This window comes from Panthera tigris, chromosome A2, assembly GCF_018350195.1.
Source record: "Panthera tigris isolate Pti1 chromosome A2, P.tigris_Pti1_mat1.1, whole genome shotgun sequence".
NCBI lineage: Eukaryota > Metazoa > Chordata > Mammalia > Carnivora > Felidae > Panthera > Panthera tigris.
Genome location: NC_056661.1, coordinates 20,734,486 through 20,756,590, shown reverse-complemented (window position 1 = coordinate 20,756,590; position 22,105 = coordinate 20,734,486). Strand labels below are relative to the sequence as shown.

General features: G+C 50.9%; 1 protein-coding gene across 5 annotated transcripts in view; it reads left to right on the top strand.

Moving 5' to 3' along the window:
* The window catches only part of POC1A (POC1 centriolar protein A), a 100,780-nt gene that overhangs the window by 14,346 nt on the left and 64,329 nt on the right, over nucleotides 1-22,105 (top strand). For 4 of the 5 annotated variants that reach the window (XM_042979074.1, XM_042979073.1, XM_015537469.2 and 1 more), the window contains exons 4-8: nucleotides 14,877-14,961; nucleotides 15,933-16,104; nucleotides 16,481-16,660; nucleotides 17,565-17,672; nucleotides 18,860-18,975. In XM_042979074.1, coding sequence (XP_042835008.1) covers nucleotides 14,877-14,961; nucleotides 15,933-16,104; nucleotides 16,481-16,660; nucleotides 17,565-17,672; nucleotides 18,860-18,975 — 661 coding nt within the window. Of the gene's footprint in view, nucleotides 1-11,503; nucleotides 11,590-14,876; nucleotides 14,962-15,932; nucleotides 16,105-16,480; nucleotides 16,661-17,564; nucleotides 17,673-18,859; nucleotides 18,976-22,105 lie in introns of those variants that run through there. The other variant, XM_042979076.1, reaches the window with a different exon arrangement.

Here is a 22,105-nt window from a genome sequence, read left to right as displayed (position 1 = left end):
TGTCCATGTGGCATAGCAGGACACCAGCACGTGCAGGGTGTAGCAGCTTGTGTTGGCGCCGTTCCTGGTCCCCTCCCTCTTACAACTTTCATGCACACAAGGCCGACTTCCTTGCTGGTACTCCAGGCCCTGTGCAGAGGGCGTTCTTCCCCTAGATGGCCCGGAAGTGCCAGGCCTGCACCATGGCTATCGGGAATGTGAGGATAAACCCCTCGTCTCCCTTATCTTCAGGTGGGAGGGCCCCAAGGCACGTTCTGCATTGTGTCCCAGAGCTCTCCCATGTAATGGGGCCCCGGTCACCCACAGTGGCCATCTGCTTAATAACATACTTTTCACTGGCTGCTTTCGTTTCTCTGTGTCACTTCCCCTTTCCCTACTGCTGTTTCCCAGAATCACCTCCCAAATAAATTACCCCTGAATCCTTTCTCGGGGCGAGCTTCTGGAAGAACCTAAACTAAGATATGCAGCAAACTAAGATATGCATAAAGAGTCTCACACAGGCACACATACACATGCAGCAGACACATACAGCCATGTAGAAGTGCTCAGTGACACGGCCAGGCACATGTGGTCAGTCGTACCCAGACACGCACACATATGCATACACACACAGATACGCTCATACTCCTAGACACACGGACGCATCCTCAGTCATGACGTAGACACATGCACACACAGCTAGGCACACACCTGTGTCCGTTCCACGTGTGCTAGAGAGGGGACCAGAATGAACTGACCGGACCCTCCCTCCAGAAGCACGGAGATCCTCAGAAGAAGACCCAGGCCCGGTAGCCACAGAAGCGGAGGATCTGGCCTGAAGGAATCTGAGCAGCTTGAGCCCCATGGGGCCCAGAGGAGAAGCAGCCTTTCCTTCTACCTGTGGAGGGTGGGGGCATTTGAGCCAAGGGTAGAGGGTAGGATTTGCCCTGAGGGCTGAACACTGAGGTGTCCCAGGCAGAGGGAATAGTGTAGACCAGGCACAAGGGTGGGAAGGTCTGGCCCATGAGGTGGGATGGGGTGCAAGGCAAGGCTGGAGCAGGGACAGAGCAGATGGGCTGTGGAGAACCTTGCCTTATTCTGACAACCAGAGGGGAGCCATGGATGGATTTTGACTGAGGGAGCACATGGCAAGCCCCAGGGAATACTGACAAGTGTAATCATCCCACATCTACGTCAAACCCCTTCTCGCCTCCTCGAGGACCATAAGACAAGTCCCATCCCCTCTGGAATTCAGTGTCTCCCTTGCACAGGTGGATGCTCAGGCCCCACACATATGAGTAATCTGTTGGGGGGTGAACCTACCTAGGACCCAAGGATGACTCACCACAGGAGGCCTTTGTCACCTGGGTGAACCTCTTGGCTCCTGGCAGCTGGGATGGGAGGGGCCAATCCCCAAGGAGCAGGGGAACAGATGGGTGGAAACTAGGCAGTGGAGGTGAGTCCACACCAGGCAAGCTTGTCACTGCCCACCTTAGCCCAGAGGAGCTGTGTATCTCTTCCATCCCATAACTTGCCCTTCTGGGGCCTGGGATGTCATTTCTCTGTGGAAGACCTGCTTGTCCTTGAACCCCCCTTCCCACATGCCTCCTCCTGGAAGCCTCCCATCTTATCCACAGAGGGACACCCCAGTGCTGAGCTGGATGGAACCCCTCAGAGGACACTCACTGGGCTCAGCTTGCTTGATGGCTCCTTCTATCTGATTCCCCTGATGAGCCAGGCACAAGGGCTCCTGTGTACCTGACCCTCCATAATGTAGTGACCCCAGAATAGGGCTAGGCACACAGCTGGTACTTCACAGATGCTTGTGGAATTGAATTGCCTGCTACCAACCCAATAGAAAGCCCTTCTCTCTGAATCCGGGCATCACTGGGGCCCTTGAAAGGGTTTCCTGGTGTCGCTTGGGTCCAGTGAGTCGGGTGACTGAACTGTCAAAGTTCTGGTGACCTTTCCCTGTGTCAGGCCGATGATGAGTGCCCAGCACCGCACTGGGCAGGGTGACCCAGCAGGGTATTGTTCCTGCTCTACTGGAGCTCATGTTCCCCAGGAAGATGCACAAGAAAGCAATTGCTCATAAGCACCCTGGAGGATGGAGGCAGGAGAGGGTCCCTGGGGTGGGCCCAGAAGAGGTGTCTCTGAGGGGTTAATGTTCAGGCTGAGACCTGAAGGTACATGCATGAGGCAAGCTATGATCTCAGAGAAGGGCAGGCCAAGCAGAGGAAACAGTCAGTGCAAGGTCCCTGGGAGGGTCTGAGCTTGGAGTGCAAGAGGCCAGTGTGACATGATGAGGAAGGAGAGACAAAGGAGGTCTGGCTAGGCTTGCCTCCAGCCACTTCCCTCAGGAAGTCTGCCCAACTACATCCACCCATTGAGACCAGAAGGGCCTTAGAGGTTCCCTATGGATGTCCTTATTGGACAATAGGGAAACTGAGGCCTGAGGTCCTCTCAGAGCAAGTTGGGACCACAGAGCAAGTTGGGGTCAGAGTTGAGACTTGTCTAGTCTTGGGTCCCTGGCCAGAGCATCATAGGTAGGTGAGAGCTCCCTTTGAAGGCAGGGCAGGGCTGTCCAGGTCCCCACTGTGCCCAGGGCTTCTTGGTGAGTTACCAGGACCATTACATAAGAATCACCCAGACCCATGGAGTCAGACTCTACAGCTGGCCTGGAAATCAGCATTGAAACCAACTATACCCTGGATTCTGGAAACCCTGTGCCCTAGGCCCTCTGAGCAAGCTCACACCCTTTGACGACCAGCTGGGAGACTTCTACAGTCCTGCTTCTTTTTTTTTTTAATTTAATTTAATTTAATTTAATTTAATTTAATTTAATATTATTTGATTTTTTAAATGTTTATTTCTTTTTTTTGAGAGACAGAGACAGAGACAGAGAGTGAGTGGGGTTGGGCAGAGAGACAGGGAGACACAGAATCTGAAGCAGGCTCCAGGCTCTGAGCTGGCAGCACAGAGCCCAATGTGGGGCTTGAACTCATGAACCATGACATCATGACCTGAGCTGAAGTCAGACGCTTAGCCGATGGAGCCCCCCCCAGGTGCCCCTCTACAGTCCTGCTTCTCACAATGATGGGTGATGGAGAGGGGACATGAAACTACAGGATACACTGGAGCATATTCCTGACTATCAGCATGACTTGGAGTGAACTGGTCCATCATCAAAACATTAATTTGATATTAAAAAGATATTAGAAGAGAAGTAGATGCCAAACCGACTTGACTAAGATAAAATATGAGACAACAAAGGACTTTCTAGCATGGGGTCAGTCACCTCGGGACTCTTTTGGCCCCCATCTCTGCTTGTTGGGGGTTAAAGTCTTTTTTTTTTTTTTAATTTTTTTTTTTACATTTATTTATTTTTGAGACAGAGAGAGACAGAGCATGAACGGGGGAGGGTCAGAGAGAGGGAGACACAGAATCTGAAACAGGCTCCAGGCTCTGAGCCGTCAGCACAGAGCCTGACGCGGGGCTCGAACTCACGGACCGCGAGATCATGACCCGAGCCGAAGTCGGCCGCTTAACCGACTGAGCCACCCAGGCGCCCCTGGGGGTTAAAGTCTTAAGACCCTTTTAAGTTACACTGGGGCCTGAACTATGTAAGGGTTCTTAGTTTTTCCAATATGTGTTAGAATTAAAGGTTCTGGCTGTGCAGGCACACAGACTTGGGTTCTGATCCTGGCTCCCCACTTACTAATTCTGCACCTCAGTTTCTCCATCAGTAATATGGACAAAATACTGCATCACTCCTGGGGTTGGCGCTAAGACTTCATGTGGCATTTGGGGTACAGTGACTCTGGTATATTAAAGTTATCAGTTATTTTATTGCTGACCCTATTCGAGGCCAGTTCACTGCACCGCAATTCAGGATTCCCTGGAGGGGGGAAATCCAATTGCCTTCTGACTCTGGGCCCCTGACCCCAGCTTCTCACTCCAAACGCTCTGGGGGCAGCCAGCAGAGTCCTGTTATGGAGCCCAAGGGGCTGTGGCCTGCATCTTCCCGTCTTGCCCCACATCTCTGGAGTTGTGCTGGTAACTCCAACCACCCCCACTCCTCCAGCTGGGCAGTGGGGCACCAGGACAAAGAGTTACCTTGGCTACTGCGGACTGGGTCTATGTTCCCCATGGCCTCACCAGAAGACTGAAGTCCAAAATGCTCAGTGACTTGCCTAAGACCACAGAGTCAATTCATAGTCTGGGGCTGTTCTGTCCAATACAGTGGCCACTGGGCACATATGGCTGTTACATTGAAGTTAATGAAAATTAAATACAATTTACAATTCAGTTCTTTAGGCACAGTGGCCACATTTCAAATGTTCAATAGTCACATGTAACCAGTGGCTACTGTATTAGCGTAGATGTAGAGAACATTTCCATCATCACGGAAAGTTCTCTTGGTCACTCTGGTTTAGAGCAGCTTGGGCCCAATGGCCTCACCTGGGGATCTTGTAAGACACTGGTACCTGGCCCCACCTGCAAAGGTTCTAAATGGCAGCCAGGGCTGAATACTGCTGCTCTGAAGCCCTGTCAGCATTATCTACCAGGAAGGTTCTCACGTTTGAGTTCAGACCTTTGATGGCATTTGCACCCCACCCCCAGCCCACCTGTGCAAAGCCAAGGCCAGGTGGCTTCAGTTTTTTGGGGTTTGTTCTATCATAGCTGGGCTTCCCTGGGACCTTCTCTTTTCCCTGGACAATGTGAAGGGGAGGGCCAGCATTTTCCAAGGGGTTGCTTGGGGCTGTGAGAGGGAGGGCATTGGTCATGCTCATGGGAGGACTCAGCACACAGAGGCGTCCACATCTGACTTGAGTGGATGGTGTGGCGTAGTGACTCTGTATCTTCACACCTCCTGGAAACTGGTCCCAGATCCACTGACATCACTGTCCCCAGGAATTGCCATAGCAGCTCTAGTCATGCATTCACTGTTTGCAATGTGGAAGGACAGGCTCAAGGTGAACGCTCACCTAGAGGGACACCCAGTGTCCCCACGGGTGTGAGCTTCTTACCAGAGTGGCCAATGCTGTTGAATGGAGGAGTAGGCCTGAGTGAGGACGAAGGCTTGTGGCCCCTTAAACCCCTCCTGCTTTGGGGTATGGCCTGTATTTAGAGAAGTTTGGCTTGTAGGGGTGTGCCATTTCCACAGGGGGTAAGACTGAGGCCCAGAACTGCAATGAGACTTCAGAGGGAAGGTCCTCCTGCAGGGGTCACTCCCAGTTCTGATAGCGTAGCCTCATCTGTGAGGGGTCTCTTTTGGCTCACCTCAGCCCAAGGAGGGGACAGACATGTGGCTAGTCCCCTGACCCATTGAAACTGTTCCCCATGATTCTTGTCAACATTTGTGTCCTTATAATCTGGCCCTACTTCTGAGGCCATCCACTTTGTCCCTGGTCTCCAGATACTCCACCCTCAATCCTGTCACCAGACTTTTGCCTAGTCTGTTCCCTGCACTGGAATTGTGCCCATCCTCTCTCCTGTCTACCTATGCCCTCTTTGTGCTCTGAAGTTCAGGTTTTCCTGCCCCCACAGAGAAGCTTTCCCCAATTACCCTAATCCCTTCCCCTTCTCACCTGCTGAGAACAAGTCCCACCCTTCACAGACCTCATTACCTTTTCTTTTTTTTAATTTTTTTAATGTTTATTTATTTTTGACAGAGAGAGACAGAGCATGAGTGGGGGAGGGGCAAAGAGAGAGGGAGACATAGAATCCAAAGCAGGCTCCAGGCCCTGAGCTGTCAGTAGCACAGAGCCTGACATGGGGCTCGAACTCACAGACCACGAGAAGATGACCTGAGCCGAAGTTGGACGCTCAACCGACTGAGCCACCCAGGCACCCCCAGACCTCATTACCTTCTGTGAGCAATATTGTCACGATTCATTTACTTAATTGGCAAATATTTACTGTGACCCCACTCTCTCTGGGGCCCTGTGCTGGGTGCAGGAATATAGTCACATCCTTTCCCTGGAACTGATGTTCTTTTTTTTTTTTTTTTTTTAACGTTTATTTATTATTGAGAGACAGAGAGACACAGAGCGTGAGCAAGGGAGGGGCAGAGAAAGGAGGAGACACAGAATCTGAAGCAGGCTCCAGGCTGTGAGCTGTCAGCACAGAGCCCAACGCAGGGCTCGAACTCACAAACTGTGAGATCATGACCTGAGCCGAAGTCGGTCGCCCAACCAACTGAGCCACCCAGGCGCCCCTGGAGCTGATGTTCTAAGAGGGGAGAAGATAACAAACCATCAAGTCCAGTGTGCCAGATGGCAATGCCACTTGTGGAAAATAAAATAGAAGGAAGGCAGGTTGGCATTTTAAGTAGGGTGGCCAGGGAAAGCCACACTGAGAAGGTGACATACAAATAAAGTCCTGAGAGGAGTGATGGGTTGAGCCAAGTGGACACAGGGACAATAGCCAATGCAAAAGTCCTGAGATGGGAGAACGCTTGGCACATTCCTATTCAAGGAACAGCAAGAAGACTAATGTGGCCGGAGCAGAGGCAGTCAGGGGAGAGAGGTAGGAGCAGAGGCAGAGAGGTGTCAGCGAGATTGTGGGAACAGAGGAGGTATGTGATGTGGTTGAGGTCACAGTAAAAAGTCAAATGTATTAAGTGGCAGCTCAGTATCCAGCTCTGATACTGATTAATAGCTCACGGAATCCTTCCTCCCCCATTGTGGCAGGTATGTTACGAGTATTTTACAGTCAAGGACATGGAGGCTCAGAGAGATGGTGTAACTCCTGGTAGGTCACCCAGCATGAAGTTGGCAGGGCCTGGGCTCACCCCAAGATATGCCTGACGCTGGGACAAGCCCTGAGCTGCCATGCTCAGTTTCAAGCCAGGCCACAGTGCAGGGCTGAGTGACAGAACTGATGGGGCTTTCCAGGCATGGGTTGGACTGGACTATGCAGGTGGGTGTGATCCCTACTTTTCCTCCTGCTTTCTCTGCCCCACCCTGAGGTGTTGGCTTTTGGGCAGGGGGTCTGGGAGTGATGACAGGGGGACAGTCTCTTGCAGGGGTGCCTACCCATGGGCTTTATACCAGGATAGAAACATTCTTGCCGCAAGGGGGCTTGAAAAAGAAGTTCTCTTCTAGTCCCCCTCAACATGGAGGTGCCCCCCAACATTGAGGCCAGCAATGTTGGCTCCTCCAACGTTGAGCAACTTGAGGGACTCCCCCAACATGAGGGACTTAGATAGAAATGGAGTCCAATCTGATGGAGGTGGCACAGGATGGGAGCTATTCAGTCAAACAGGGGAGGCACCAATCTTGGTTTATGCAGGTTGTGCCAGTGGTGGATCCTGGCTTGTCTCTATGTCGTTGGCGGAATGTGGTGTTGCAATTTTTGGAGACTAAATGAGCCAGAGTGGGTGGGGCACCCCCAGCTCCTCTTCTGATGGGTAAGGATAGAAAATAGTGGGATCTGGAAAGACTAGGGAGGATGAGTAAAACCTTAGAGTGCCTCTAACTTTGAGGAAGTGTGACATTTGAAAATTATTTTACAAAAGGGTTTCTCTAAATTCAGTTTTGTAGACTGTGAGCTTCTATAGACCAAGGGTGTTCCATAGCTAAAATTATACAAACAAAACAACAAAAACAAAACCAAAAAACACTACCAACAACAACAATAAAAGAACTCTGCGTTTAATGGATAGATTTTTCTGTATTTAATTTTTTTCCTTAATTTTTTCACCTTAAGTGTTTGCATAGCAGGCAATAGAATAGCTGAATAAGGTGAAGTTGGTGGGAAGACTTGAAAATCATCATTTGAACAGTGTTGAACAACTTCTGGGCATATGAATGATACAATACTTGAATTTTTAAAAATGTTTATTTTTGAGAGAGAGTGTGTGTACCACGTGCATGGCTGAGGCAGAAAGAGACACAGAGGATCTGAAGCGGCTTTTGCGCTGACAGTAGAGAGCCTGATGTAGGGCTCGAACCTATGAACTATGAGATATGACCTGAGCTGAAGTCGGATGCTTAACTGACTGAGCCACCCAGGCACCCCACAGTAAATGTTGTTTTAAGGAGAATTTTGATAACTAAGTTAAATGAACCTGAACATTTGTAATGTAAAGAAACCTATGCCAAATCACCTTGAAAATGAGATTAAATGTATCTCCGTTTCTTCTTTATGGCCCCAGACTTTTCAGGTCCAAAGGAGAGATCCACTCCTCTCCATGCCAGCTATATACATGTGCCTTTTTCTGAATATGTTCTGGTTTGAAGGTCCACGTAGACACCACCTTAGGTCTCAGGATGTAGTAAGAAACCTCAGGGCCTGGCCAGATCCTAATCAGTGTTGGAGTCTGGCCAAACCGGCCTGTCCAGGGGAGGTGACAGAAGGTTCCTGAATATTGCAAAACATCCGGTCCAGGTCAGTTCCAGGTTGGGAAGATGCCCGGAGCAGGGTTGAAGGTCTAGACAAGGACAGCCTGGACTTTCCGACAGCATAAAATGAACAGGGATGGCCTCTAGTGGCCAGGCCCCTAGAAAGTCTCCTTCTCTTTTATTTTTTAATTTTATTTTTTATTTTAATTCTAGTGTAGTTAACATAGTGTTATATTAGTTTCAGGTGTATGATATAGTGATTCAACAATTCTGTACATTATTCAGTGCTCATCGTGGTAAGTGTATCTCTTTACGTGTTTCACCCATCCCCCTACCCACTCCTCTCTGGTAACCACCAGTTTGTGGGGTTTTTTTTCTTTGTTCTTTTGTTTGGTTTCTTAAATTCCACATATGAGTGAAATCATATGGTATTTGTCTTTCTCTGTGACTTATTTCACTTAGCATTACACTCTCTAAATCCATTCATATTGCTGCAAATGGCAAGATTTCATTCTTTTTGATGGCAGAGCAACATTCCATTGTATAAATACAGCACCTCTTCTTTATCCATTCATCTACCGATGAACACTTGGGCTGCTTCCATAATTTGGCTATTGTATATAATGCTGCACTAAACATGGGGAGAGGCCTATATCTTTTCAAATTAGGTGTTTTCGTATTGTTTAGGTAAATAAAAATATGGTAGTTCTATTTTCAATTTTTTGAGGAAACTTCTGTTCTCCACAGTGAGTGCACCAGGCTGCATTCCCATCAACAGTGCTCGAGGGTTTCTTTTTCTCCGCATCCTTGCCAACACTTGTTGTTTCTTTTGTTTTTGATTTTAGCCATTCTGACAGTTATGAGGTGGTATCTCATTATGGCTTTAATTTGCATTTCCCCTATTGATGAGTGATGTTGAGCATCTTTTCATGTGTCTGTTGGCCATCTGTATGTCTTCTTTGGTGAACTGTCCATGTCTTCCACCCATTTAAAAAAAAATCTTTTTTAATATTTATTCATTTTTGAGAGAGAGAGAGAGAGAGGGGGTGGGGCAGAGAGAGACAGAAACACAGAATCTGAAGCAGGCTCCAGGCTCTGAGCCATCATCACAGAGCCTGATGTGGGGCGTGAACCCATGGACTCGTGACATCATGACCTCAGCTGAAGTCGGACACTTAATCAACTGAGCCACCCAGGCGCCCCCAAATTATTTTTTTAATGTTTATTTATTTTTGAGAGAGAGACAGAGACAGAGAGAGAGAGAGACAGAGCACAAGTTGGGGAGGGGCAGAGAGAGAGGGAGACACAGAATCTAAAGTATGTTCCAGGCTCTGAGCTGTCAGCACAGAGCCCAACATGGGGTTCGAACTCATGAACAGTGAGATCATGACCTGAGCCGAAGTTGGATGCTTAACCGACTGAGCCAGCAGGGTGCCCCCTTCCACCCACTTTTTAAAAATGTTTATTTATTTATTTATTTATTTATTTATTTATTTGTTTATTTTTAAATGTTTTTAATGTTTTTATTTATTTTTGAAGGAGAGAGAGACAGAGCATGAGTGGGGGAGGAGCAGAAAGAGAGGGAGACATAGAATCTGAAGCAGGCTCCAGGCTCTAAGCTGTCAGCACAGAGCCCGATGTGGGCCTCGAACCCACGAACTGTGAGATCATGACCTGAGCCGAAGTCGGACACTTAACCGACTGAGCCACCCAGGCACCCCTTAAATGTTTATTTTTGAGAGAGACAGCGTGAGCACACACACAAGTGGAAAGGGGGCAGAGAGAGAGAGGGAGATAGAGAATCCAAAGCAGGCTCCATGCTGTCAGCGCAAATCTGGATGTGGGGCTTGAACCCATGAACCCATGAGATGATGACCTGATCCTAAGTTGGTCGCTCAACTGACTGAGCCACCCAGGCGCCGCTGCCCATTTTTAATTGGATTATTCAAATTTTTGGTGTTGAGTTGTATAAATCATTATATATTTTGGATACTAACCCTTTTTTCAGATATGTCATTTACAAATATCTCCTCCCATTCAGGAGGCTGTCTGTTAGCTTTGTGGATTATATTCTTTGCTGTGTAGGAAGTTTTTAACTTGATATAATCTCAATACGTTTAATTCTGCTTTTGTTTCTCTTGCCTCAGGAGACATATCTAGAAATGTCTCCTTTTCTTTTAGAGATGGAATTTATAAACCCTTCTCAGGTCTGAGGAGTCCGGAGAGGGCCAGGCTGCATCACGAATTCCCTCCAATTATAAATGGGTAAACTGAGGCCTGGAGCAGAGGTATTCCTCTCCCCCATCGCCCCCGCCTCCCTCAGGTCACAGGTCACACAAGGAAGTAGCAATAACAATAGAATCTAGGTTTCTTCACGTATGGATGTGATTCAGAGTGACTGGTGTTCTTTTAAATTGACACTTGTTTGTTTTTCTTAATATTTATTCCTGAGAGAGGGAGAGATTGTGAGCGGGGAAGGGCAGAGAGAGAGAGGGGTACATTGGATCTTAAGTGGACTCACCGCTGACAGCACAGAGCCTGATGTGGAGCTGGAACCCACCCAACCGTGGGATCCTGTCTGAGACAAAATCAGACACTTAACAGACTGAGCCAACCAGGCGCCCCTAAACCAACACCTGTTTTATGTTCAGAGGAGCGAACTATTTAAAGAATCTCTGAGGGGCGACTAATTGGATCTTAAGGTATTGGGGGAACACCTGGCCTCCGGGGCCCTTTAAGAGGACAAGGCTACAACGACCCACGTGTCCTCCGCTTCCGGGATACTTGCTACAGGTGGTGAATCCCGGCTCACCCTCAAGGTATATTGGGAAGAGTAGTTCCACTTTCCGGCCGACGCATGGCGGCGGCCGTCTTGAAACTGCATTTCCCAGAAGGCTCTGCTTACCGTCTCAGGAACCGGGCTATGGGCCGGTGGACAGAACTCCTCATCCTGGGTTTTTAAATTTCTCAGGGGATGAGTGACGGTGGACAGAGGCCCTTGGCGGCGGCGTTCGTGGGCTGCCTGGCATGTAGGCGCTGCGCGCTGACACTGTGGAACCATCCACACAGCTTTGCTTCCGGCCGGGGGCAAAAAGCAGAGGCGCTGCGTCTCCTTTAATCGTCGTGGGCGGGGCGTGGCAACGCGACCCGCGTTGCTATTGGCGGCGGTTGGGGGCGCGGAAACTGAACCTGCCGCAACGGCCGACGCTGCCTCGTCCGGCGCCTTGGGCGCCCCGGGCCCGCCATGGCTGCGCCCTGCCCTGTAAGTTTTTGCCCGCGGGTCTGCCCGGCCTTACTTTCCCCGCCCGGACTGTGGGCGCCTGGCCGGGGCGACGGCTTCGAGGGGGAAGCCGGGTTCCGAGCCAGTTCTCTCCGGTCCCAGTTTACTGTCTGTGCAGGGGGCGCTGGGTGGGGACACGTAGTGAGCACCTTCTGCGTGCCAGACCCTTTGCGGGCTCCCGGAGCCGACCAACCAGTCCCTGCTCCCAGGATTTGCATCCTAGCGGAGGAGACACTGGTACTGGTATGTTCCAACTGGAGGTCAAACCTGGGGTTAGCGCAGGGCCTCCCTTGGGCTCAGCCTCGCCATCCTGAGCAGTGGATAGCTGGGTAGGGGCCAGTTTAGCGTACCCCTTTATCGGAAGGGGCAGCCCAGGTCTGCAGCATGATCTGGGCCCGGCGCCCTGAGTCTAAGGTTCTTCCAGAGGGAAGCACTCCAAAACTCCTCTTTCTGGCCTTTGGGCTGGGTTGAGAGGAAGACTGGGTGGTGCCTGTTGGCACCCTTAGGCGTGTGGGGACTTGAGCAGAGGGCCCAGGCATAGGATCCAGGCGTTTTGACCCCTAACCTAGTGCCCTTCCCTTAAGTCCCTCCCCACTTCCTTCCATATGTAAGCCACCTTTGGGGGAGATGAGGAACCACAGAGCCTGGTGGGATGAGGTGGGAAGGGTGTTGGGAGGTTTCAGGGGCCCTCTGGTCAGAGGTGGATCTGAACTTGCTTCTTCCCACTGAGCCTAGAGGTGAGCATTATCTTACCCTTGTTCTCCCAAGAGGTTCAGGTGAGGCAGTTGCTGTTCTGTTGGGGGCCCTCCCCCAGCTGCCACTCCCTTTCATGTTGAAAAGGGGACTCTGGCAGGTGTGCTGGGGGTGGAGCTGGGCACAGGGCCTTTATTCTGGTTACAGCTCTGTGGAGGTGGCAGTGGCCTTGCTCTTTCCCAAGGACATTTTTCCCCCCAAGAGGAGGTTTTGTGGGCCTCCCTGGTGTGCCTGAAATGCTTTTTTGAGGTTTCTGATATTTGGGGTAGGAGGAGATGTTTGCACAGCAGGGCTGTGATTCTTCAAATGCTAAGAAGCTGCTGTTGAGTGGACAGTCTCTGGAATATTATCTCCATGTCTTCCTAAGCAGTGACCTAAACTACTGCTTTCTTGACATTGGGCAGAGTGGAGATGATGGAAGCAGCCTGTCCAGGCTGACCTTTGGGTTCACATTGGGACTGAGGGTACGGAATCTGAATCCTGAGATGCAGGTTGCTGAAAGACTCCCCATTTTCTCTCTTTGGTTCTTTTAGAAAAATAGCCTTATTGGAATATTATTCACATGCCATAAAATGTACCCTTTTAAGATGTAAAATTCATTAGTATTTAGTACATTCATATTGTTGTCCAATAATCATCACTATCTAATTTCAGAACATTTTTGTCACTCCAAAGGGAAGCCTGTACTCATTAAACAGTCACTCCCCTTCTCCTCACCAATCTAATTTCATTCTCTATAGATTTGCCTATTCTGGACATTTCGTATAAATGAATCAGACAAAATGTGGCCTTTTGTATCTGGCTTTTTTCACGTAACATTTTCCAGGTCCATCCATGTTGTAGCATGTCTGTTTCTTCATTCCTTTTTACTGCTGAGTAATATTCCATTGTATGGAGAGATCACATTTTGTTTACCCACTCATCTCTCTTTTTTTTTTTTTTTTTTAAGTGTTTATTTCTTTTTGAGAGAGAGAGACAGAGTGTAAGCGGAGGAGGGGCAGAGACAGAGGGAGACATAGAATCCAAAGCAGGCTCCAGACTCTGAGCTGTTAGTACAGAGGCCGACATGGGGCTCGAACTCACGAACTGTGAGGTCATGACCTGAGCCAAAGTCGGAGGCTTAACTGACTGAGCCACCCAGGTGCCCCAACATTTATTTATTTTTGAGAGAGAGAGAGCATGAGTGGGGCAGCGCAGAGAAAGGGAGACAGAATCCCAATCACGCTCTGCACTGTCAGCACAGAGCCCAACGCAGGGGGCTCAGACTCATAAACTGTAAGATCATGACCTGAGCCAAAGTCAGACGCCCAACCAACTGAGCCACCAAGGTGTCCCTTTTTACCCATTCATCTCTTGATGGACATTTAGGTTTATACACGTTTTGGCTATTATAGATAATATTACTATGAACACTTGTGTACAAGTTTTTGTGTGAACATGCTTTCAATTCTTTGGGGTATTTACCTAGAATTTGATAACTTTTTGAGGAACAGTGAGATTTTTTTGTTTAAAAAAATTTTTTTTTAATGTTTATTTTATTTTTGAGAGAGAGAGACAGTGCAAGCAGAGGATGGGCAGAGAGAGAGGGAGAATCTGAAGCAGGTTGCCGGCTCCGAGCTGTCAGCACAGAGCCTGATGCAAGGCTCAAGCTCACGAACTGCAAGATCTGAGCTGAATTTAGACGCTTAATCGATTGAGCCACTCAGGTGCCCCGCAAAGTTTTTTTCCATAGTGACTTTTTCCATTTTTTGGTTAAGATTATTTTGTCTGTTCTGGCTGTCTCACATTTTCGTATGAATTTTAAGATCAGCTTGTCAATTTCTGCAAAAAGTGGCACCCGAGATTTTGATAGGGACTGTGTTGTATCTGTAGATCAGTTTGGGAAGTATTGCATTTTAACAAAATTGTTTTTCAAACTGTGACCATGGATATTTTTGCATTCATCTAGGTCTTTTAAAATTTCTTTCAATGAAGTTTTACAGTTTTTACTGTGTAAGCCTTTATTTCTCTTGTTAAGTTAATTTTCTTTCTTTCTTTCTTTCTTTCTTTCTTTCTTTCTTTCTTTCTTTCTTTCTTTCTCTTTCCTCCCTCTTTCCTCTCCCCCCTTTATTTCTAGATTTTTTTTTTAAATTAATCTCTCCATCCAACATGGATCCCAAATTTATAGCCCTGAGATCAAGAGTCATATGCTGTACTGACTGAGCCAGTCAGGCACTTCTCTTTTTAAATTATTTCGAAGTATTCTTTCTTACGTGTCATAAATAGAATTGCCATCATTTTTCAGATTGTTCATTGCTGGTGTATAGGATCGATATTTGTATGTTACTCGTGTTTGTATCCTGCAACCTTACTTAACTGGCTTAGTTTTTTTTAATGGATTCCCTAGGATTTTCTATATCCAAGACCATGCCTTGAGCATTTTTTAAACTCTTCCTATTATAGGAAGAGTCTTGGCCCTGGGGTCAAGCCCCGTCCTCCTCCACATTTTCACTCATTTGACCCTGGCTCTCCCACAGGAGGACCCCTCGCTGGAGAGGCATTTTAAGGGCCACCGAGATGCAGTTACTTGTGTGGACTTCAGTCTCAACACGAAGCAGCTGGGTAAGAGGAGGCGTCTTTTCCTAGGCCCTAGCTTATGAGCTGAGAAGGCTGATTTTCTACCTGGGAGGTGTGGTGTGGGGGAGGTAGGGCACAGTGAGCACCCAGGTGCTTTGTCTAGACCTGCATCTTGCTTCAGCTGGTCAGCTGTCTGGGTGCTGGGGGCTTTGTGAGCTTCATTCTACATGGCAGAGGTTGGGGGCCTTGCCAAGGTCACATAGGCTTTGAGGGTGGGACCAGCTTCTGGGCTTTTCACTGCATATATCCCAGCCACCTTTTGGGTCTGGCTTACGGAATGGCCCTAAACAGTGCCTTCTTTTCCTTGGGTCCTCCATTCTGTTGTCCATAGTATTATGGGAGCATCCAGGAGAAGGGTGTGGAGTAGAGCCGGGTACGCCTCTTCTACCACTGCCCTTGCACACCAGCTGAGTACCCCTGCTCTTTGGCCGCTTGGGGATTCATACACAGCTGTCATGGCTGCAGCTTTCTTGTTTCTGTGGACAAGGCTCTCCCTTCATCCTATGGTCAAGGTCCCCTGTCAGAGGCTGTTGGCCTTGTGATCAGTGTAGATTAAGAGCAAACTGAAGTTATTTGACCTGTCTTGGGGGTCGCCAGGCTTCTGATTGATGTGGGCACTCTCAATGGTAAAAGGCCCAATTGGATTGGACTGGCTGCCCTGTGTTGGGAGGACTTGCTCTCTAGAGCCCTTAGGCTGTGACTGTGCGGGGGCCCTGTGGAGGATAAGTTTTCTCAGAGGCCATGGGTTGCAGCACAGGGCTGGCATGTGAAGAGCATCTCTTGGTCTGGCTCCCATGTGGTCCTGCTGCTTGGGGAGCTGACGACCAGTAGATTCTCCAAACACCAGGTCAGTGGTCACTGGAAGTGTGGCCTGTCCCCTGCCCCCTTACCTCTTTGTCTTGCTGGAGGCTCAAGGCCCACTGGACCTGAGGGTCACAGCGTCCCTGCTTTCTCAGCCAGCGGCTCCATGGACTCATGCCTCATGATCTGGCACATGAAGCCCCAGTCACGCGCCTACCGCTTTGCGGGCCACAAGGATGCTGTCACCTGTGTGAACTTCTCCCCTTCGGGACACCTTCTTGCCTCAGGCTCCCGAGACAAAACTGTCCGGATCTGGATACCCAATGTGTGAGTTATAGACGTTGAAGGGCTCATCTGAGCTTGGGGCCCTGGTGCCAGAGCTATCCACACTCAGGTCCCCATCCTGGCTCTGGACTTATTGTAGTGGGACATCTGCTCTGCTTCTGAAGAGGTGCCATCAGAAGCTGGAGCTCCAGCTGGGCCCCTCCCCTTGGTGTTGGGAGAGGGATTCTGGGCTTACCCCAGCCATCCTGGAAGGGGTCCCATCTTGGTGCTGTTCGCACATGGGCAACATGTGGGGCACGGGTACTCAGGCCTGTGTCAACTTGGAGGGGCTCCCGAGGGGTGGGGAGAGCTTTGATGTGCTCATGGGCCCTCGTGTCACTGTTACGGGTTTCCTGAGTTGGAGTACCCACCCCTGCAGCAAAGGCGAGTCCACTGTGTTTCGGGCACACACGGCCACAGTGAGGAGTGTCCACTTCTGCAGTGATGGCCAGTCTTTCGTGACAGCCTCCGATGACAAGACAGTTAAGGTGTGGTCGACTCATCGCCAGAAATTCCTGTTCTCCCTAAGCCAGCACATCAACTGGGTCCGCTGTGCCAGGTGAGCATTGTCCTGTCGAGACCTGGAGCTTGAGAGGTAGAGACGCTGCCAGGTGCCAGTATCATGACCTTGGCCAAACACTTTCACTACTCTTTTCTATTCCTGCATCTCCGCTTCCTCATCTGTGAAGTGGGAACAAAGACGTTGTTACACTGTAAATTATTGAGAAGCTTTAAGCTCAGAGGTGACAAGTGCGTTGGTCCTTTGCCAGTCGTGGTTGGCTGCCCCAACAACTGTGCTGATGAGGCCCAAAGCAAGTCAGAAGGGGCTGTTTATGAGCACTGGCAACAACAGGATGATGTCACTGCTGCCTCTATACGTTTTCTCTTCACTCTTCATGGCAGCCCTGCAGGCTAAATGGTGTCGTTCCCATTATGCCGGTGAGGATGCTGAGGCCCGGAAGAGTGCAGTATCTGGTGGGGTTAATGGCAGAGCTAGGGTTTGACCCTGAGTCTGCTTCTCAGAAGTTGATTTTGCTTGAGCTGCCAGTTGGGGATCCAGGCTTCTGAGGGGGCTGGTCTGGAGGCCGGCTCTCCCTTTTGTGTGGCGGGGGGGCAGTATGTAGTTTTGGGGGGCCTGGGAACAGGATAACGGGGCTGATGGTGGGCTTTGGACCACCTTCATGCTGCTAGCATCAGGGGTCACCCCATGCGGTGTCATATGCCACGTGCAGTGCTGGGGGCTTGCGCACGCAACGCTGCTCCCTGCTTCCCATGAGGTGGGCGCCATTCTTACCCATCTCACAGAGGGAAAGCCACTTGGCTGGGATCACTCAGGGTCAGAGCAGGGTGTGTGGCTTTGGCTGGTTCTGGGATCGGGGGGTGGGCAGTGCAGAGAGGTGGCTGTGGAGGATAGTTGTGCAGCACCCATGACGATGGTGTGACTTGTGCCCTGCCTGGTTCAGGTTCTCTCCCGACGGGCGGCTCATTGTGTCTGCCAGTGATGACAAGACTGTCAAGCTGTGGGACAAGACCAGCCGGGAGTGTGTCCACTCTTACTGTGAGCATGGCGGGTAAGTCACCAGACCCTGTCCACCACCTGCAGGACCTAGTCGTGAGGGGCCCCAGTGGCCTCGTGTGGAACCACGTCTCTGCTGCTCTCTATCTCTGAAGTTTTTCCTATGTGAATGGGAGGTTCAGCCTCACTCCCATCCCCGCAGATAACAGGAGTGTTTAACTTCAAGGCCTATAATTCTTGGGGCCTCTTTTTTCCCTTCATTCTCCAGTTGTCTAATTGTGCCATGTCTGTCTGAAAGCAGGTGAGCCTGGACCCTCCTAAATCATGTTAGTATGTCACCTATGGTGATGGTTTTTTTTTTTTTTTTTTTTTTTTAATTTTTTTTTCAACATTTATTTTATTTTTGGGACAGAGAGAGACAGAGCATGAACGGGGGAGGGGCAGAGAGAGAGAGGGAGACACAGAATCGGAAACAGGCTCCAGGCTCTGAGCCATCAGCCCAGAGCCTGACGCGGGGCTCGAACTCACGGACTGCGAGATCGTGACCTGGCTGAAGTCGGACGCCCAACCGACTGCGCCACCCAGGCGCCCCTGGTGATGGTTTTATAAAGGAAAAAGCTTGTCAGGTTCTTGTAAGTTCTTGGAGGCTATTCGTTTTGTGCCACATCACCAGGAAAGGGACTCACCTGCTCTGGGCTCCTCAGTGAACCCCAGCTTCTGCCTCCTCAGTTAGGCTGGGAGCCCCAAGGACAGGCTCCTCCTGAGAGCTGGCCACGATACCACTCTGGGTGTTACGTGTCGGTATATTGAGGGCCCTTGGCCTGTCTCTTGGAGATAGGTGAACCAGCGGCCCTGGGGCCCTGTTGGCCCTTTGGGACTGGGCCTTAGCTGGCAGGGCCTGCCCTGCCTCCTGCTTTGATGAGGGCACCAGCTCTAACTCTGAAAACCCCTGAGCCATCAGCTGACCTTTGGGCTGAAGACACTTTCTCTACTTGTATTTAGAAGTGGATGCTGGGATTTGCTCCCTGGTGAGGCTACTTCTGGTTATTGCTAGCCACTGTTCTCACCCTCTCCTTGCTATTCCTTGGCCACCTGGTAAAGAAACAGGGCAGAAGGGAGGTGTTCTGGGTTGAGGGGACAGCCTGAGCAGGTATGCACGGGAGGGAAAGTGCTGGACGTTTTCAGGTCTGTTCTGAGCCAGGACAGCCCTCCTATAGCCTGCGGTGGCCCCTGTCTTTCCAGCTTTGTCACCTACGTGGACTTCCACCCCAGCGGCACGTGCATTGCTGCTGCCGGCATGGACAACACAGTGAAGGTGTGGGACGTGCGGACGCACCGGCTCTTGCAGCACTATCAGCGTGAGTGTCCACGAGCGGGACTGTGTGGGGCCAGGTGTTGGGCTCATTGCCGTGGTGCTTAAATGGGCCTGAGGATGGCCCTGGTCAGTGGGGAGAAGTCCCAGGCCTGCTGGGATCTCCAGGGGCGAGTAGTCCGTGTTATGGCTAGGCCGGTTTTTTTAACGTAGGCCAGGAGGTGAATCATGGCACTACCTGGCATCCACCAAGCCCTTTGGTGCCTGCTCACGAGCTGCCAGGGTCTCATGCGTACTGCAGGGCCGGATGAGGAGCTCTCAGTGGGTCTCCGGCCAGGGCTCTGCTCAAGCGCCACTTCTCAGGGGCTGCCCGTGCTACTGGCCTCCAGGGCTAACTCAGGTGAGGGGGGCAGGTCTGTCAAAAGAGGTCAGTGTTTGTGAGACCTTGGCCACTTTGGGCCTCATGATGTCCTCCACTGATACGGAGCCATGAGCCATATGGAGGGTCAACTTAGGCTAGAGGCCAGGACGCAAGCCCTGGAGTTGTGTCCCCTGATCTAATTGTAGCCCTTGGGAGGCAGAGCTGCAGGCATTCCACGTGGGCCAATTCCAGCGTCAGGCTCCAGCTGGGGGGCGGGGCAGGAGCAGACTTGGGTGTGATTAGGAGGCGCGAGCTGAGGGTACTGGAGTATGGAGCTGTCTTGAGAGCAGGTGTGACTGGGCATGGCCATGCGTCACCTCAGTGGTGGGGATGGAGCCAGGGAAGGAAGCTGGTGAGGGGCCACGGGAGGAACTGGAGGCTGTGCAAGGAGCAGATGGAGGGGACCTTGGGGGCCTGGGGCCGAGACCAGGGAGGGGCAGAGCTAGGGTTGTTTGAAAAACTGTGGTTGTTGACTTGGGACTGAGTTTAAAGTCCATGGGCCACTTCGAGAATTCACACCTGAAGACGGGAAGGACGCATCTGGACAAAGGTGTCGGGCTTGGGGTTCAGAGCTCTGCTTTAAGCCCTTCCTAGCTGATTCTCAGACTGTGAGGACAGCACTTTCTTGAGGTAACCAAGGGAAACAGACCTCCTAAGAAGGGAGAGAGGCTCCTGGTCTTAAGAAGCACATGGTGGAGGGTGGGCTCTGCAGCCAGCCTCAGCATTCCTAGTTGTGTGACATTGGACAGGTCACTTGACTCCTCTGATCACCCTGGGACAGTGATAGGGCTTCTCTCACAGGTGGCGTTGGGAGGGTAATGAGTTGGTCCACATGAAGAACTCAGAGAGTGCCTGGCACAAAACAGAAAACAAGCACTATGTTGATGATGATGCTGTTGTTGCCAAGTCTTGGTCCTGGGGTCTGTCTGGTCTCTGGGCAAGGTGAGCCGGCAGTCAAGGCCTGCGCTACCCTACACCACCACCAGGTGGCAGGGGCCAGCTGCATAACTGGTTCCTTTCTCTACAGTGAGCCCTGGGGTTTGTCACAGATGCCATTTCAGACAGAGCTTCTAGAACAGAGCAGATATGGGGTCTACCCCGTCCTTGGAGACCACGCCTCTCCTTCCCCTCCTTCAGGTTTAGAGGCCTCTCTCTTTTCTCGGCCAGGCCTAGATTGGAGATTGGGCACATGTGCAAAGTTGACTAGACGAAGTTTGGCAGGTGCAAAGGAGTGCTGGGCAGAAAGGCGCCTCTGAGTGTGGGGTCAGGAGAGATGGGAAGGTTAGGAGCATAGGCTGTTTCCGATCTGTAAAGGGGGTAGTGATAGTACCTTATGGGGTTTGTGAAGATCTGTTGGGGGAGTCCACATGAGAATTATAATAGAGTGCTGGAAATATGGTTTGTACCACATAAGACTTTTATTATTACTTATTATTTTGTACTGCATAAGTCTTGACACTGCAGGGAGAGGATCTCTAGGTGACCCCGGGAGGGTCCAGCCTCACCTCTGATGGATCAGGAGCCTGGGCCTGGTTGGTGTTTGTGGCATGCACCAGCAAGTACCCATTGGGGAGGACCTTGAATGCCGTACTCTGGATCATGGTCCCAAAGATGCAGCGGCAGTGGTGGGACTGTCCCATGGTTTGCAGAGTGAAGGTATGTCTGAGAGGACAGCAGTGCTGAGAGCCTATGGGAGTGGGAAGCCGGTATGTCTGGGTGAGGGCTGGGCATCCAAGTAGGGCAGGAGTCAGGCCCAGGGGATGGGTTTTGGAGATTGAGTAGAGTCAGAAGTTGATGCTGTGGGTAGGGGGCCATTCCTGCGGCTTGTGAAGGGCTCAGGCCATATCCTGGGTCCCTGCGATTGAGGAGCCATGAAAGGAAAGGTCCACAAAGCAGTCAGTGTGAGGGGTGGGAGCCCCCTCTCCCATCATGGGAGGGCTGAGGGGGGCAGAACCAGGGGTACGGAGGAGGGCAGAGTCTCCCAAAGAGGGTGGTCAGGAGGTGGAGTGATGCAGAGCAGTTGAGGGGGGTGGCAGGTGCTGGAGAGAGGTCCCTGGGGTTTTTGAGGGAGCAGGCTTGGCAGTGGGTGGGGGTGGGAGTCCGTGACTGGCAGGGCTGAGGAGGTAGTGGGAGGGCTCAGGTAGCATCAGGAGCCAAGTCCTGAGGGGACCTGGGGCACATGAGGTTGACAGGCTCTGCAGAGAGATTTCAGTGAGTTTTTGTTCTTATTCTTTCCTCTGTGATAGAGCTACTCAGTGTCTCATTCCTAAGCCACCCCGATATAGATCAGAGACCTCGGGTGGCTTGGAGTACCCCATCAACAACTGGGTTTCCTCAGCTTCCTGCCCAGTGCATGGTGCATGGTACATGGTGGGTATTCACGGTGCCGCAAACTCTTCCCACTACCTCTAGACTCACCCTCTGGGGCTCAAGAAGAGCCAGATGGATCCGAGCACATTGCTTGGGGGACATGCCCCTCACCCTCTGTGCTGCCAGAGTGACCTGGCTAGGTCTGCTCCTGGCTGGTGGCTCCCCTTAAGAGGTTCATGGCTGAACCTATACCTGAGAGACTCTCCCTAGCCCCTTAGTAGCAGCTGCTCCCCGACCCTTGGAGGTGCAGGGGCATCTGTTTGGAGGCTGATTCCCCAAGAAGGACTTCTGACCCTTTGACAGCAGACACCTGAGCTACTTTCTGTCTCTGATCCCTGGGAAACCCAGAGGAGAGTTCTTAGGGACACTGTGACACTTGGGGACT